We start from the raw sequence: 16,095 nt of genomic DNA on the forward strand, positions 1-16,095 counted from the left end.
TTGACTGTGCACACGGCATTTATGTGGAGATTACTATGGAAAACGCCAACGTTTTGCGATCAGCTCTCTATCGCTTCGTCATAATATTCTATGGAATAGTGAACCAACTCTTCTTATGTGAAGCCCTTTCAGCTACAACTTTATCGAAGACAACATATTGATTGGACGTCAGGATAAATTGCTATTCATAATCATAAACTGGATTTGCATTTTGCATACTTAACCAACTGCTCGGCAGGCAACAGTGGTGCTCCTGGCGGGTAGAATCGGTAGAATAGATCAAAGTAATCTAGGCTACTATGTTCTACAGCAAAAAAGCAATGTTGCTCTGAAAGTAATTGAATGATCATCTCAGCATGATTTAGACTTTGTTATCAATAGTAGCAAATTTTCCATACGTCCCATCAAAATGTGGCCTTCCACAAAGTTGTAGCTGGGAAGATTTCACATGAGTAGAGTTTGTTTACTTTTGCATAGATTATTAGGAACAGTTGGAGGACTGAACACATAGAGTTTGCCATTTTCATAGTACAGTCGCCTCTCCACATCTCGATATCGAAGGGACCATCGAGATAGGGAGAGATCGAGACAGAGAACATTTTTTTATAGAATACTACATTGAAAATCACTCCGTTACCAGGAAAATAATACATAAACATATGTCGTTTTGTCTTCGCAAATTGTTTTGAATCCCTAAAATTTGATCTAGTAACCTTTGACAATGGGCATATTGACATACAGAGAGAAAATCGGGAACGAAAATCACATCGAGATAGGGAGATATCGAGATAAGGAGGATATCGAGATATGGAGAGTAAAAATATATGCAGAACGAAGGGACCGAAGCAACCATCGACATAGGGAGAGATATCGAGATGTAGAACATCGAGATGTGGAGAGTCGACTGTAATTTCCATATAAACTTCAAATGGCGTGTGCACAGCCAAATTTCTTCTAAATCACTTGAAATTTTGGGAGAATGATTCTCATCATAATTGACACCCTTTAAGCATAGGGGAGCAACAACTTCAAAATTTGCATCAGTCTAGTGCATCATACTTTGCGCACCTAGGGCCTAACTTAGCACACTTTTGAAAAATTCGTGGAAAAAATGTTTTTAATCCGATTTAAACTTAATGAAAGAACATATCAGAATCGTGAGTTAGTGCGAGAATATCAAACAAAGAAAATGTTGCACTGATATTTACTTCTTTAGCTAAATGCACAATGTTTTGCGCTGCGCAAGGTTAGGTGTGTACACGGTGACTATTTAATTGCGAAAAACAACAAATAATTATTGATATATCTTGTGAGAGCATTGATTGGCTTGACATACACAGTATATGTAGCAATAGTTTTTTTTAATCAATTTCAAATTTAAATTCTTTTATGAAATAGAACTTCCCGGGAAATATGGGAATCTCGAGAAATACGGGAATCCCGGGAAACAGAAGTATATTTCCCGGGAATCCCGGGATATCTCACTTCCCGGGAACATTTTCGAGTTTCCCACCGAGTATTGTCCGTAGCACTTTACGCTCGAAAACACCGAGAGCTTTCCGGTCGGACTCTTTCAACGTCCACGCTTCGTGCCCGTAGAGAGCCACCGGAAGAATCAATGTTTTATACAGGGCGAATTTTGTTTCCGTTTGCAAGCTGCGGGACCTAAAGCTGGTTAAGTAATCCGTAATAGGCCCTATTCGCAGCCGCAACACGTCTTTTCACTTTGCGGGAAATGTTGTTGTTACATGTCACAAGTGTTACAAGGTAACCAAATTTTTCAACAACTTCAAACACATCCCCATCAAACACTACCTCAGCACCTAAACCACCAAGCCTGACTCTATATCTACCTGCAACCATGTACTTCGTTTTGGTAGAATTAATGGTCAGGCCTATCCTCGCTGTCTCCCTCTTCAGAGGCACGAAGACCTCTTCCACTGATCTGCGATTGATTCCAATTAGGTCTTTATCGTCCGCAAAGCTAAGGAGCATGTGCGACCTTGTGATAATAGTGCCATTTCTCTGCACGCCAGATCTCCTAATAGCACTCTCTAGTGCAATGTTTAACAGTAGAGTAAGGTGGGGCAAAAGTTCGACCTTAGTGGTATAATCAAAGTTTCCAGGAAAAAAATAGCAGTTATAACAAAACAAATACCATACAGTGAATTTTCAACATGTTGGCTATAATTTTGTTGAACAAACTTGTGTCAAAATATTTACCCATTTTTAATTATAACAGTTTCAAAATTGATTGTCTTATTCGAACTTTTGCCCCACCGATGGAACAAGAGTTCGAATCTAGTGTGGGGCAAAAGTTCGCTGGCTAAAACACAAAATATCGATCCTTTTATGACAGACATACTTTACACCAGCCGTAAACTTAAGTTTGACGAAAAATACACTCTAAATTTTCATCAAAAAATTGCCCAAAACCGGGTTAATTGTAATATACTCAAAAATAGCAGTTTTTCGCAAAACTAGGTGGAAATTTAAAATTTAGGTGGCAGTTTTCACACGATCAAACAAATTTAACTAAATTTGAAGATAATATGTGGATTTTAGGCAATTTGCAAAGTTTACCGTGATTTTATACATGGGTCGAACTTTAGCCCCGCTGATTCGAACTTTTGCCCCACTATGGGCCAAACATTGTTTTCATGCATTTATGCAAAAACTAATACACCTCAAAGCAACCTTATGATAGGTCTAGAAACGCCCTAACATAAAATATTGGAAAAGATTTTATCTTCAATTGGTTCCATGCAACGAAAGTTTGACCAAAAATTACAATATTCGCGTCAAAAAACTACAAATAGCCGTAACTTTCCCAAATCTCAATCAATTTTTGTGATATTTGGATTGAAAGTCTCTTACTTGAATAGCATTCAAACCACCATGACATTTATAAGATTTGTTTTGAATTGAGCTAGAAATCTTAAAAAGAAACTCTTACCCCACTCGAACTTTTGCCCCACTTTACTCTAAATTCGAAAGTGCGTCTCCCTGCTTCAACCCATCTAACGTAACGAACGAGGTTGACACCTCGTCAGCGATCCGAACACTTGATTTCGAACCATCCAGCATAGCTCGTATCAGCCTCGTATTCACCGGAAAACCATGTTCAGACATTATTTGCCAAAGCTCATTTCTTTTCACTGAGTCGTACGCCGCCTTGAAATCAATAAACAGATGGTGAGTCTGCAAGTTATACTCCCGGAATTTATCTAGGATCATTCGCAAGCTAAACATCTGGTCCGTTGTCGAACGGCCCTCACGAAAACTCTTTTGATTATGTTTATTGGTATTCATCAACAGGCTGAGTTGCCCAAATGATGATAAAAAAAAAGTACATGAAACGTCACTAATCAGTTCGTGCTTGGATTTGGTAGAGATCGGACGTATAATAGAGAGTGCGAAAAAAGAAAAATAGATCCAGGCTGCAGCAGAGCTGTTTCCGATTCAGAGGAGGTGTAGTGGTGTGAAAAAAATATCAAAATGGCAGACACAGAGTTACGAGCAAATTCCTTACGTATCCGTTTTGAACGAGGTGTACCGGAGCCGACAGATAGTGAAATATTCAAGTTCATGAAAGCAAAGATGGGTCTCAACAGCGAAAAGCTGTTGTCAATGTATAAAGATAAAAGTGAAACGTCGATTATCATCAAATTCAAACGTCCTGAGGATATGCGAAACACATTGCGTGACCTTCCAGGAACAATGGTGTTTGAGTACAATAAGTATGAAAGTACTGAGGTCAAACTGTCATCGGCAAATGCGATTGTAAGGTATGTCCGGCTTTTCAATCTACCGCCGGAGATCGAAGATCGAGAGATTTCCACGGTGATGGTGAGATTTGGAAAAATTGTTCGGATGGTGCGTGAAAAGTACGGAGAGGAAACCGGTTTCCCTATTTGGACCTCAGTCCGGGGAGTGTATTTGGAGCTCAAGGAGGGCATCGAGATTCCAGCGACAATCTACATACGAAATCTGCGCGCGAGAGTGGTTTATGAGGGCCTTGTTAACAAGTGTTACTTGTGTGGCAGTCAAGATCACCTAAAAGCGGATTGCCCACAAAAAAGGTCAGTAAACGAGCGAATGCAAGAACACCAAGTTTCATCGTACAGTGGAATTCTGAAGGGTGGAGAGAGATGGTCCAAACAAGTGCAGGCTAAAACATCGAGTGGTGATGGAATGGTTAGCCTGGGCCAAGGTCTTCCAAAGAGAACAAAAGCAGTTCAGCAGTTGCCTGATAACAGTGAAGGAGCGACGCAGGCAGGGGAGGGTAGCGGCCATCGTGAAGAGCAACGCAACGATGTAGATGATGTTGTAGATCAACAACCGTTGGCCAACGGTCACAACGACATGTGTACGGATGAATTAGAGAATGTTTGTCCAGCAGCTTCGGAGAACGACTTCATCAAGGTCACGAGCAAACGTGCTAGGAAGCAGAAACCTAATTGCAGCAATAAAGATAGTGCTTCGGATTCGGATGAACATCCCACTGGAAAGATTCATCAGGAGCAAATAATCGTACAGTCATCGAAGGGAGGGGTGTTGAGCGAAAGTTTAGATCGGGTTACACGAAGTAGAGCGAAACAGATGAAGGTGAGTGATTTGGGTGAGTGCTCGATAGAGATAGGAGCAAGCGAGGAACTCAAAACTGATTGAGTGTGCAGAGAAGGGGGGCTTAGTTCGGGATTAGAATAGGGGTGTGGTAGTTTTATCTCGAAGTTAAGCAATAGGGTGAGCTGTGGCAAGCAATTTGAAAATGGTTAATGAATACCTAACTAAAATCTACAAGATTTAGTCAGAAATGAATCACGTTGTCAGAGTGGCTAGTGTTAATTTAAATAGCAGTACTTGCACAGCAAACAAAAATCTTTTGCGTGAATTTATCTGGAAAAACGACATAGATGTTTTGTATTTACAAGAGGTTTGCTACGAGAACTTTTCCTATGTTCCGTCGCACACTCCGTTTGTAAACGTTAATGAGCATGAATCTGGAACCGCGATACTGGTACGGAATTCTTTGAATGTGAGTCAGCCTTTGTTTAGTTTAAATGGAAGAATATCATCTATCGTTGTGGAAAACATGAACTTTATAAATATTTATGCATATTCGGGATCCAATCGTAAAAAAAAGCGGGATGAAATGTTCTTAAATGACCTGACAGCCCATCTGGCGAAGCCAAATGTGGAAACGAATATTGTAGGAGGAGACTTCAATTGCATTCTAAACGGTTTTGATTGTAATGGAGAAACGAAAAATTATTGTGCGGGACTTCGTCAGATTGTTGATAATTTTGGATTGAAAGATGTTGCTTTGGAAATGAAAAAGAATCAATTTACCTTCCATAGATTAAATTCCGCTTCTCGACTTGACCGTTTTTATGTACCGCGTGGTTTTATGAGCAGTATTCTTGAGTTCAAAACAGAACCTGTAGCCTTTACAGATCACTGTGGAATCATTATGAAAATCAAAGTAGATGGTCACTTGATTGTAAGCAAAGGTAGGGGATATTGGAAAATTAACGCTACTCTGCTTAAAAACGAGGAAGTTTTAGAACTATTTAATGAAGCTTATGGTAGTTGGAAGTTGCGACATGTTTTTTCAGTAGATAAAAGTAAGTGGTGGAACGAGGTTGTTAAGCCCAAATCCAAACAGTTTTATAAATGCAAAAGTTGGGAATTGAATACAAGAATATCGAATGAGAAGCACTATTTTTATGGTAAACTTTATGAATACATGGATAAACGAAACAAGGGTATGGATACTTATTTAGATATAAAGGTAATAAAATCAAGAATTTTTGAAATTGAAACAGAGAGACTTAATCATATAGGAAATACTTTTGATAGCTACAATCTTCTTCAAGGAGAAACAATGAACATTTTTCAAATTGCTGCTCAAATAAAAAGGAAAGAAAAAAAAATAGTACATTAAAGATAATAAGCAATGGTGGTATTGTCACAGATTTGTTTGAGCTTAAATCACTCGTATTCGATTATTACTCAAAGCAGTTTGAAAAAGAAGCTGATCAGATCTGCGAAGGCACTGATGATCCAGTGAATAATATTTCTGTAAGTTTGAATGATGCAGATAGAGACCTTTTAATATCTCCCATTACGTTGGAAGAATTGAAGAGTGTACTGGATGCTGCCAAAAAGAAAAAATCCCCAGGACCCGATGGTTTAACTTATGAGTTTTATTCACGAAATTTTGATGTACTGAAAAACGATATTTTGGAAATTTTTAATGCTTACCTCTCTGGTGCACTTTCACCACCGAAAGGCTTCTCTGATGGTGTAATCACTCTTATTCCAAAAAACACTAACAGAAATGCTTCTCTCGACAACTATCGACCAATATCTATGTTAAATTGTGATTACAAACTATTTACAAAAATTTTATCAGAAAGAATTATGCTGCATCTCGACAAGTTGATTGGAACCGGTCAAACAGCGTGTATCAGAAATAGATCTTGCATTGATAACTTGAAAGATCTTAGACGAATCTTGACAAGATCATGTGAAAACAAGAAGTTTAAAGCAGGTTTAGTAAGCATTGATCTCAATAAAGCTTTTGATAGAGTCGATCACAACTATTTATGGAAAATTTTAGAAAAATTTGGATTCCCTCGTATGTTTATCAATTGTATTAAGAACTTGTACGCTATTGCTTCATCCCAAGTTCTAGTGAATGGTTTTCTAACTAAATCGTTTCGAATAACCAGATCGGTTCGGCAAGGCTGCCCTCTAAGTATGGTGCTATTTGTATTATATTTGGAGCCCCTTGTAAGGACTATATCGAACAATTTAAATGGATTTTGGATTTATGATAAGTTTATAAAAGTTGTTGTTTTTGCAGACGATTTCAATGTTGTGATAAGATCTGAAGAAGAATTCGACAAACTGTTGACAATATTCGAATGCTACTCAAGATATGCAAGGATAAAAATCAATTATGAAAAGTCTGGATTCATGCGTTTAAACCAATTAAGACTAGGACCACAGAAAATAAAAGAGCTGGATAGTTTGAAAATATTGGGCGTGATATTCAAAAAAAGTTGGTACCTAACAGTTGTTTCAAATTATAATTCGTTAGTTGCAATATTAAAAGCTACGTTACAAAAGCATAAGATCAGAAATTTGAATCTTCATCAAAGGTGTATTGTGTTGAACACGTTTATTTTGTCAAAGTTGTGGTACTTATCACAGGTTTTTCCACCACTCAACAGACATGTTGCAGAGATAAAGAAAGCTTGTGGGAATTTCATAAGGAATGGATTTATATTCCGAGTTGAAAGAAACCAGCTTTACCTTGATTTCCTCAAAGGAGGCTTGAAACTGATTGATCCAGAAGCCAAAATGAAAGCGCTTTTTATAAAAAAATTACTTTACAATACAGACATAAACGGTAACTTTGTACAGGAAATGTATCTTCTTGATTTTAGGATTCCACAGAGATTGACTAAAAATGCCAGAGAATGGATTGACATTGCAAAAGATCTCAGCGTCAGATTTAATTTGAACTCAACAAAACTGCTGTACGATTATTTCATCGAACTAAATAATTGCATTCCAAACATTGAAGGTAAAATTGATTCTGATTGGGATATCATTTGGGAAAATATTAATCAAAAATTTCTAACAATGGACGATCGATCTAAAGTTTACTGTAAAGTTGTTTGTAAATAATTTGATTCCAACAAGTGAAAAACTCTCAGCCTACAATATTCGAATGACTTCACAAAGATGCTCTATTTGTGGAGCGGAGGATACTCTGAATCACAGGGTAAAAAAATGTCTAGGTGCCAAAAAAGTATGGGAGTGGTGCTGTCAGGTTATAAGAACACGACTGAGTTATAGAATGAATGACATGGAGGATATTCTCTCACAGAAAATTTGTTTAAATTCACAAAGGCAAAAAGCAGCACTTTGGCTGACTGTACGTGCCATTTCTTTCAATTTGAAGCATCCAGATTCATGCTTATTTGTTTTTAAAAAACAGTTAAGAGAATTGCGATGGAACAACCGAAAATCGTTTGCTAAGGAATTTGGAAATTTTCTACAAATTTGTTAATCAGTTGAAGAAATAATACAAGTAAACGTAGCGTAATGTATAGGTTTAGAAATAGCTTATCTTACCAAATTCTAGTATGTACTGTAGTTTTGTAAAAATACTGTATACTGTTTCAATAAAATAAAAAAAAAAAAAAAAAAAAAAAAAAAAAAAAAAAAAAAAAAAAAAAAAAAAAGAAACAAAATTAAATGTTAAAAGTGAAAAAAAAAAAAAAAATTAAACAACAAAAGCGAACAAAATTTACAAACAAATTAAAGCCAAAACAGACATTTAAAAACAACTATCTTCTAAAATATTGTGAGAATCTACTACGGAGTACTTCGCGAGACAAGTGGTAGACAAAGAGTGACGAAACGCGATTAAAGGTTCGTTGGAGTCCATTGCACAGTGGTCCAGATAGCAAGTTTACGCGGACATGAACTTTTCGACGTCATTTTGTGGTTTTAGAGTATAAGTTGCTTCCCAAAAGTGTCTCGAAATTAGTTGTACTACAATTTGTACGAAAGGGATTTTTTTCTGCACTAATCGCAATAGTGTCCTATACGCCAACTTTTTTCAGTTAATAGATAGCAAGTTGGTATACTCCTGGATGCTGCGAACTAATTCAAAATGCTTGTCAAGCGGGAGCCTGATTGCCGGAGCCAAACATTAGAGATTGTGGTTAGGTTTCTCTTGAGAATGTATTGTATTCTCAAGAGAAGGTATTGTTATCTCAGAGATAAAGAATTTATTTGTTTTTATTATATCTTATCTTCCACATCACAGGCTTTATCTACGAAATCTGCGTATGTAATCAAAAAGAGTGAACAATGAATTAAGTAGCGTTTGAGATGCTGATGCCACCCGAATCTTGGCTTTCGATGTTATTCGATATGATGTTAGGAATCGAGTTAATACATCATATTAGCCCACCTTGTTGATTGAGAGGATAGTGCGTTCCTACGACAACCTTCGAACGAACATCGCATTGTAATTCACAGGCATAATAACATAAAAATGGTATATATCCACGCACTTCTCGCAGACCGGCTATTAGCCAATTTCAAGATATTTATAAACACACTTTGAAAAAGTCATGTGAGCTAGAACGCATACAAGCTCTCCAGGGAGAGATCAGAGAGCGAAATTTAATAAAAAGAGAATTCAAAGTGACGTTTGAGGGACTAATACGACAAACCCAATTCTTCACAAGAAACGTGTTTCAAGATTTACTTGAAAATATAAAGGGGTTTAGTTCGCAGCACCCAGGTACATTCAGCAAAGTTGTAGCATATTTCAATACAAAAAACTTTGTAGAACAAACTTTTTCTCTATCTCTTATACTTTCTGAGATAAATGACTTTTTATATAAAAAAAATGAAGAAAATCATTTTTTCACTCATAAGTCATTTATTTACAAATTTTAGCACCCTACTATGTTCTACAAAGTTTTTGGTACCTCTATATTCTACAACTTTGGTGAATATACCACAGTCGTGTTTCTTCTGGTTTTCTTATTGTAGGAGATATTAATTTAAAATCACACCGTATTACAGGCCAAATAACTCGCAAAGATGCACTTGAAAATGAACCTACCTGTCACACCGTGGCTCTACACCCCTTAAAGAGTATTTGAGTGAAATTTGGTGAATATATTATGTTTATATATATTTTTAAGACTATTTTCAATGACGGGTGATTTGCAATTAAAACACATTAATTAGTCATCTTTTTTACAAAACACACAAAAGTCATGGCCGCCGCGATTCAGCATGAAATAATCAACACCTGTTTAGATTTTGTAGAGTGTACTATATTTGTTAAAAAGCATAATTTTCAAAACTTTTTCAATAATTCTTGCGCTTCTTCGTGTAATTCCGAATGCTTCTGTGGGATTTGATGACTTGTCAGTGAGATCACTGGATCTGATGTGAGTAGCAATCGCAATTATATTTTTTGACATGGTTACTATGACTTATTTCAATACGACTTTAACTACTGTAATAATTACTGCTATACTTAAATCAAAGACTCAAGATAAATAAATTGAATGCCTCTCAACTCTTGCAACATATTACCATTTATGACTTTTAATACGGTATGATTTTAAATTAAAATCTTCTTTGGGACGTTATGTCGGGAAGAAGAAGAAGAAGAAGACCGCGGTTTAAGAAAACGAGAAGAAATACAACTGTGGTATATTCACCAAAGTTGTAGAACATAGCAGTACCAAAAACTTTGTAGAACATAGTAGGCTGCTAAAATTTGTAAATAAATGACTTATGAGTGAAAAAAATGATTTTCTTCATTTTTTCATATATAAAGTCAATAATCTCAGAAAGTATAAGAGATGGAGAAAAAGTTTGTTCTACAAAGTTTTTTGTATTAAAATATGCTACAACTTTGCTGAACATACCAACTTGCTATCTATTAGCATAAAAAAGTTGGCGTATAGGACACTATTGCGATTAGTGCAGAAAAAAAAATCCCTTTCGTACGAATTGTTGTACAATTAATTTCGAGACACTTCTGGGAAGCAACCTATACTCTAAAACCACAAAATGACGTCGAAAAGTTCATGTCCGCCTAAACTTGCTATCTGGACCATTGTGCATTGATAGCTCCATGCATTGCGTAGTTTGTGCTACGATAGGGCAGTCGCAGCATTGCACTGTTACGCAAAGCCCGAGGTTGAACGTTGACGTTTATCTGTTCCAATATAGATGGGCAGTCAATCCGGTTACCCAGTGCATCAGCGATCAGAAGAGCCTTAGCAGTATCCCGTCTGGATGAAAGTGGCTCCAAACCAGCATGGTATTCGCCGACGAAGGACTCCTCGAGCGGTCTCAGTTTGTTAAACAGGATGCGGGAAAGAATTTTGTACGCCGAATTCAGCAGGGTAATTCCTCTGTAATTGACAGACTCCAGTCTGTGCCCTTTCTTGTAGATTGAGCGTATGAGGCCATCCAACCAGCCGGTGATTTTCCAACATACATTATTAGAGTAATCCAAAGTTATCTGTCAAATCGTACACTTCAGGTTAATTTATCAGAACTCCAGGTCTAAAAGACTTCCTGTAACAGCTGGTGTTCCTCAAGGTAGCAAGAGACCCAAGTTTAGAGATCTGTATCTCAGTTTCTGGTGATCTGAATTGGCTGAAATTTGGATGACGAACTACATATGACCTGAAGTTTTGTACACAGTAAGTTCATTAAATTTCAGACAATTTTCAAAAAGTTTCAGAGGGTTGTTCAAACACAAAAGTAAATTTATAACATTTTTTTTAATTAAATTCAAAAACGATAAGTTATAGTTAGATAGTTTACTTTCGGAAGTAGCACAAACTTACTAAACACACCATCCACTTACAACTTACCGTTGTTTAATTAAACCAAAACAAAATTCCGGTTCCTTACTTTTACAACATACCTATCCTTACTTGAACAACCTACTGAAACACTTTGAAAAATGACTAAAATGTCATGAATCCACTGAAGACAGAAATTCATTTAATTTGTAGTTCGTCATCCAAATTTCAGCAACTTCGAACCACCAGAAGCTGAGATACAAATCCCCAAACTTTGGCATTTTGTATGGAAAATAGCATTTGATTCCTAACCTTTGTCACTGACTGTACCTCAGGGATGCCAAAAATCTTTGTTTGCGGATGACACATGCCTCTAAATCAAATGACTTTGGATATATTTTCTTCATACTTGCAGAAATGGAAGATTTTCTTCTAATGCTACCAAAACGCAACTTACAATATTCTCACATAAACCAAAAGCTCTTTATTTGAATCCTTCAAGAAGACATGTTGTCACGATGAGAGGTTCCAATAAATTGGTCAGATGAAGTTAAGTATTTAGGGCTCATGCTAGATAAGAATTTAACTTTCAAAAATCACATTGAGGGCATTCAAGCCAAATGTAACAAAAGGGGGGCTGGGGGCAAGAAGGACACCTTAAGATATATAGGTTCAAATCATGGTTGATTAGCACAATTTTTGAAGATTATTCCAGTGTAGGGGCAAGCTCACCTCTTGTTCTAAATGACGTTATCGAGAGATTTCAAAAATATAAGAAACAAATGATGATTTGAGATTTTTGAAAATGTCCCTTCTTATGAGGTTTTTAAACAAGGCACGGGGCAAGAGTGCCAGTCGTATGGGGCAAGAAGACCACCAGAGAAAAATGCCACAAATTTTGTATATTATTATTTCCCCGCCTTAAATTAATATTTTAGAGTAAGTAAAAATAAAACTGAAGGGTAAAAGTTGACTTATAGTTAAAGAGTAATTTTACGAAATTAATTTAGTTCTCATCTTATTTGACCGTAACAATATTAGTAAAACTTTTCAGATACTATTTTGAATGTCCAAGATGGTTTATTTTGGTTTTATTTAGTTGGAAACATTGATTTAATGCAATATTAAAAAAGAAAAATAAAGGATAATTTGATTTTATATGAGAAAATTGTGGTGTCCCTCTTGCCCCACAAGACATACTGTTTTTATTTATGTAAAATTTAACGTCAAAAGGGCTTTTCCGAAAAAAAAATCTTCAAAGCTATATTAAACAATTGAAAATCATCAATACTGTGCGGAAAAATCAATATGTTTTGTATTTACTGGGAGTCAAACCTTGTTTTCCAGTCTTACGATCTATTTTCATTTTTCTATTTTTTTGTACTGAACATTTTTAACTGTAATATTTACACAACCCTCAAAAAGTATTCAATTTATTCTTATCCTGAGTTAAACATCAAAAAATTGATATAAACTACACTACCCACCATGAGTATGGAATCGTTGCAATACTGAGTATTGCAGAAATTTTAAGTTTAGCATCACCCAAAATTCAGTGATAAAATTTTTTTCAACAAAAATAAAAAATCGCAGGGGCTCACAGACGTATTTTTTTTAGATGACCTCAAAAATACATTGATCTAGCACTCCAAAATCATGAGATAATATTTATTTTAGGTGATGCTAAACTTTTCAAGATGCTGCAATATTCAGTTGATATGACTCAATATGAGTGTTGCAATACGCGATTCCATACTTATGGTGGGTAGTGTGTAGGGCCCCCGGCTTGGTCACTGTTTTTTTTCGGAATATTGATCAATCTGTTTCTTCTCACAATTTTCTCCACAATTTTATTTATTACTAAAAAGTCGTCACAATTCACTAGCTTTCCGCCCTTAGAATCGTTCTTAAGGAATCGATGGAGACACTTTCACTTTTCCCTCGATTCTGATCGCGTATGTGGGTGGTTCCACCAATTTCCCGGAATATACTTTATCCACCTATACTTTATCCACCTTATATCACTATCAAACACTCTCGACCCGAATTGGCCCGCTCATCAATTTGGCAGAAAATGCCCACTGAACTTTGAACGAAATTGTCGAAAACGAACGGCACACCTCGTCAGAACTGGGGACCGTCAGAACTGCGCGCGTCGTACACACCCGGACTCCTCCGGTCAGAACTGCAACCCCCGCCGCCAGCGATCGGGGCGTTTTATCGCGCTCCCGCGGGGAACTCAATCTCCCAATCTGAAAATAAAGAGAGAAAAGAGAAAAGCCAAAACGAGCGTTGCTCTGGCTCAGTTAGTACAGCCATGTGACCGAGACCTTGTTGGGGCGTTCAGTCAGCGCTGTCGGGTGACACAAAAACAAAAAATTAAAACAAAAACATTCTCCGGCATTGGAGCACGTTAACGAGCAACAAGCAGTAAGGTTCTTGGCTTCTGCTTACATCGCTTGTTTTCTAGTTAACCTAGTGAAAACCCACATCTGATGAAATCCACCAACTTGCGTGGAACATCATCGAAAAAATAAAAGGGTTCTTTCCTAGATCAATGGTGATCATTGATCTTTCGAATTATTCGATACGGGGAGGGGAATGTTTCTTTCGGTCGGCAGGACCGCTACAAGTGTACGTGAAATTAGAGGTGGCACTTTTGCCCCATGTCCCCCTATATAAAATGTCTTTATCCACTCATATTAGATATTGAAGGTATTTGTTCGCCTTAATAGTGATTTCTTAAGTTTACAGTCGACTTTCCACAACTCGATATTCTATAACTCGATATCTCTACTAGTCGAAGACACGTGAGAGGTAAATTTCCTTCCATAACTCGATATCTATTTTAAAATCATTCTTATTAGGAGAAACTTGGTCTAATTCTTGTTTAGAGGTGAATAAATGCTGGCAAGTTGAAATAAAATGTGAAAACCATGAAAATATAAAAATACAAAGCCAGTATAAATAACGTGATTTTTTGAGCTTTTCGAAAAAAGTTTTCAAATAATAGTTTGTAAAACATTATCAACAAAATAATATTGCTTTCTTGCACAAGTGACCATATATGTATCGGAAATACAGAAATTTGGTTCTTCGATTTTGTGATTTTTTGTATCGGTATATTCTATAAGTCGATGGTCCCTTGAATATCGAGTTTTTTTTCTTTCTTTATTATTGAGACTTTCAGTCCTAGGCTGGTTCATCTCATAGATATATCGAGTTATGGAGAGTCGACTGTATTTTTTCTTTGCAAAAGTAAAGTAGTGTTGAAGTATTTCTTTCTTGATTTACTCATTAACAGAAAATCAAAACTTTGTCTTATGAACAAGCTTTTGATCTTCAAATAAATTTTCAGGCCAGCCATGTTGTATGCTGGACCAATATGGACTAACTGTTTCAGGTAAAGCCTCTGTATCATTGTATAATTTGACTGCTGATTTCAATTAACTGATGTTTCTTTAAAAAACACATTTAATGCATATTTAACAAGATATATTTGCTTGAGACAAAATCCATCTCGCGGTATCCACTAATATTGTTTTATTTCATTTTTCAGGTGGAATGGTCGGTAGCGACAACCAACCACGAACTGGTGTACTCTTCACCGAACGGAAGTTTAATTTTTTACCCCTTCTCGGCGGACAAGTTTCGGCACGAGATCCACTCCACAGTGTATAGGTAAGTTTTATATCCTTTTCATCAGCTATACGAGAACTCAAATCCTTTGCCGGTCCTGTTGGTATTTTCTATTTCTATTCTTTGTCTTCCACCTCTATATCCCAACAAAGAAAATAGGTTTTGTTTGGACTCACAAAAGAATCCGAATGATAATAGGGCGCTATGGGAAAATGAAAAAGAATCTCCTGCGTTATTTGTTGACGTCTTCAGCACTCCCGTCAACGCTGAGCAAAGCATATCTGTTTGTCCTTCGATGCATGGCTTGCCATCATTAGCGTCATCCGCCTTTTCAAGGCGCTTCTCTCAAACCCCGCTTCAAATCGCTTCAAATAGCGAAACGGTTGCAGAAAAAACCCGACTGTGTTCTAAAGTATCTCTGCCCGGTAGTTCCGTTATCCTGTGGGCATTTTCCATTTCTCCCTGTCAGGAGGGATAAGCAGAGAAAACGAAAGGATTCTGCAGTATTATTACCATTCCAGTTCTATGCACTTTCCTTTGATGTTATTTGCAGAATAATGCCTCAGCGTTCATTTGAAATTACCAAATAATTAATTTCATCAGATGCTGTTTCTTGTTGCAAACCAGTATAAGCAACATATTTTGCTTGTACCGTTTTGCCTCAAATTCCGAACAGGCTCATATTCTGAACACTGTTTTTGTAGGGTGATGTGCTAGTATCCATCGTATTAAGCATTGATCAGTGAGAACTGCAATTTTCCCAGTATTGCTGTGAATGATGCTGACACAAACCGATGCCAAACAATTCTTTCTCAAAACGGCTTTAGCATTGTACAATAACATTTTGATAAATCTTGATCTCTTTTTGGAAATAATGCAAAGAAAATGCATCTTACCGTATTCTCAGTCCGTCGTATCGTTTTCAACTCCGTCGCAATCAGTTTCCAGATTCGTCTCACAACTTACGGCTCACTGTGTGTATTCAATGGTTAAAACACAACATATCAACGCTATAATAAAATGTTTTACTAGCATATATAGATCTACGGGCATCTCCCTCCATTCCTTCAGCATGATGGAATAT

General features: G+C 36.7%; 1 protein-coding gene across 5 annotated transcripts in view; it reads left to right on the top strand.

The window, feature by feature from the left end:
* Nucleotides 1–16,095, top strand: part of LOC5578262 (Down syndrome cell adhesion molecule-like protein Dscam2) — a 573,793-nt gene that overhangs the window by 285,627 nt on the left and 272,071 nt on the right. For all 5 annotated transcript variants that reach the window (XM_021843982.1, XM_021843984.1, XM_021843986.1 and 2 more), the window contains exon 4: nucleotides 14,932–15,053. In XM_021843982.1, the coding sequence (XP_021699674.1) occupies nucleotides 14,932–15,053 (122 nt within the window). The remainder of the gene's footprint in view (nucleotides 1–14,931; nucleotides 15,054–16,095) is intronic.

This window comes from Aedes aegypti, chromosome 2, assembly GCF_002204515.2.
Source record: "Aedes aegypti strain LVP_AGWG chromosome 2, AaegL5.0 Primary Assembly, whole genome shotgun sequence".
Taxonomy (NCBI): domain Eukaryota; kingdom Metazoa; phylum Arthropoda; class Insecta; order Diptera; family Culicidae; genus Aedes; species Aedes aegypti.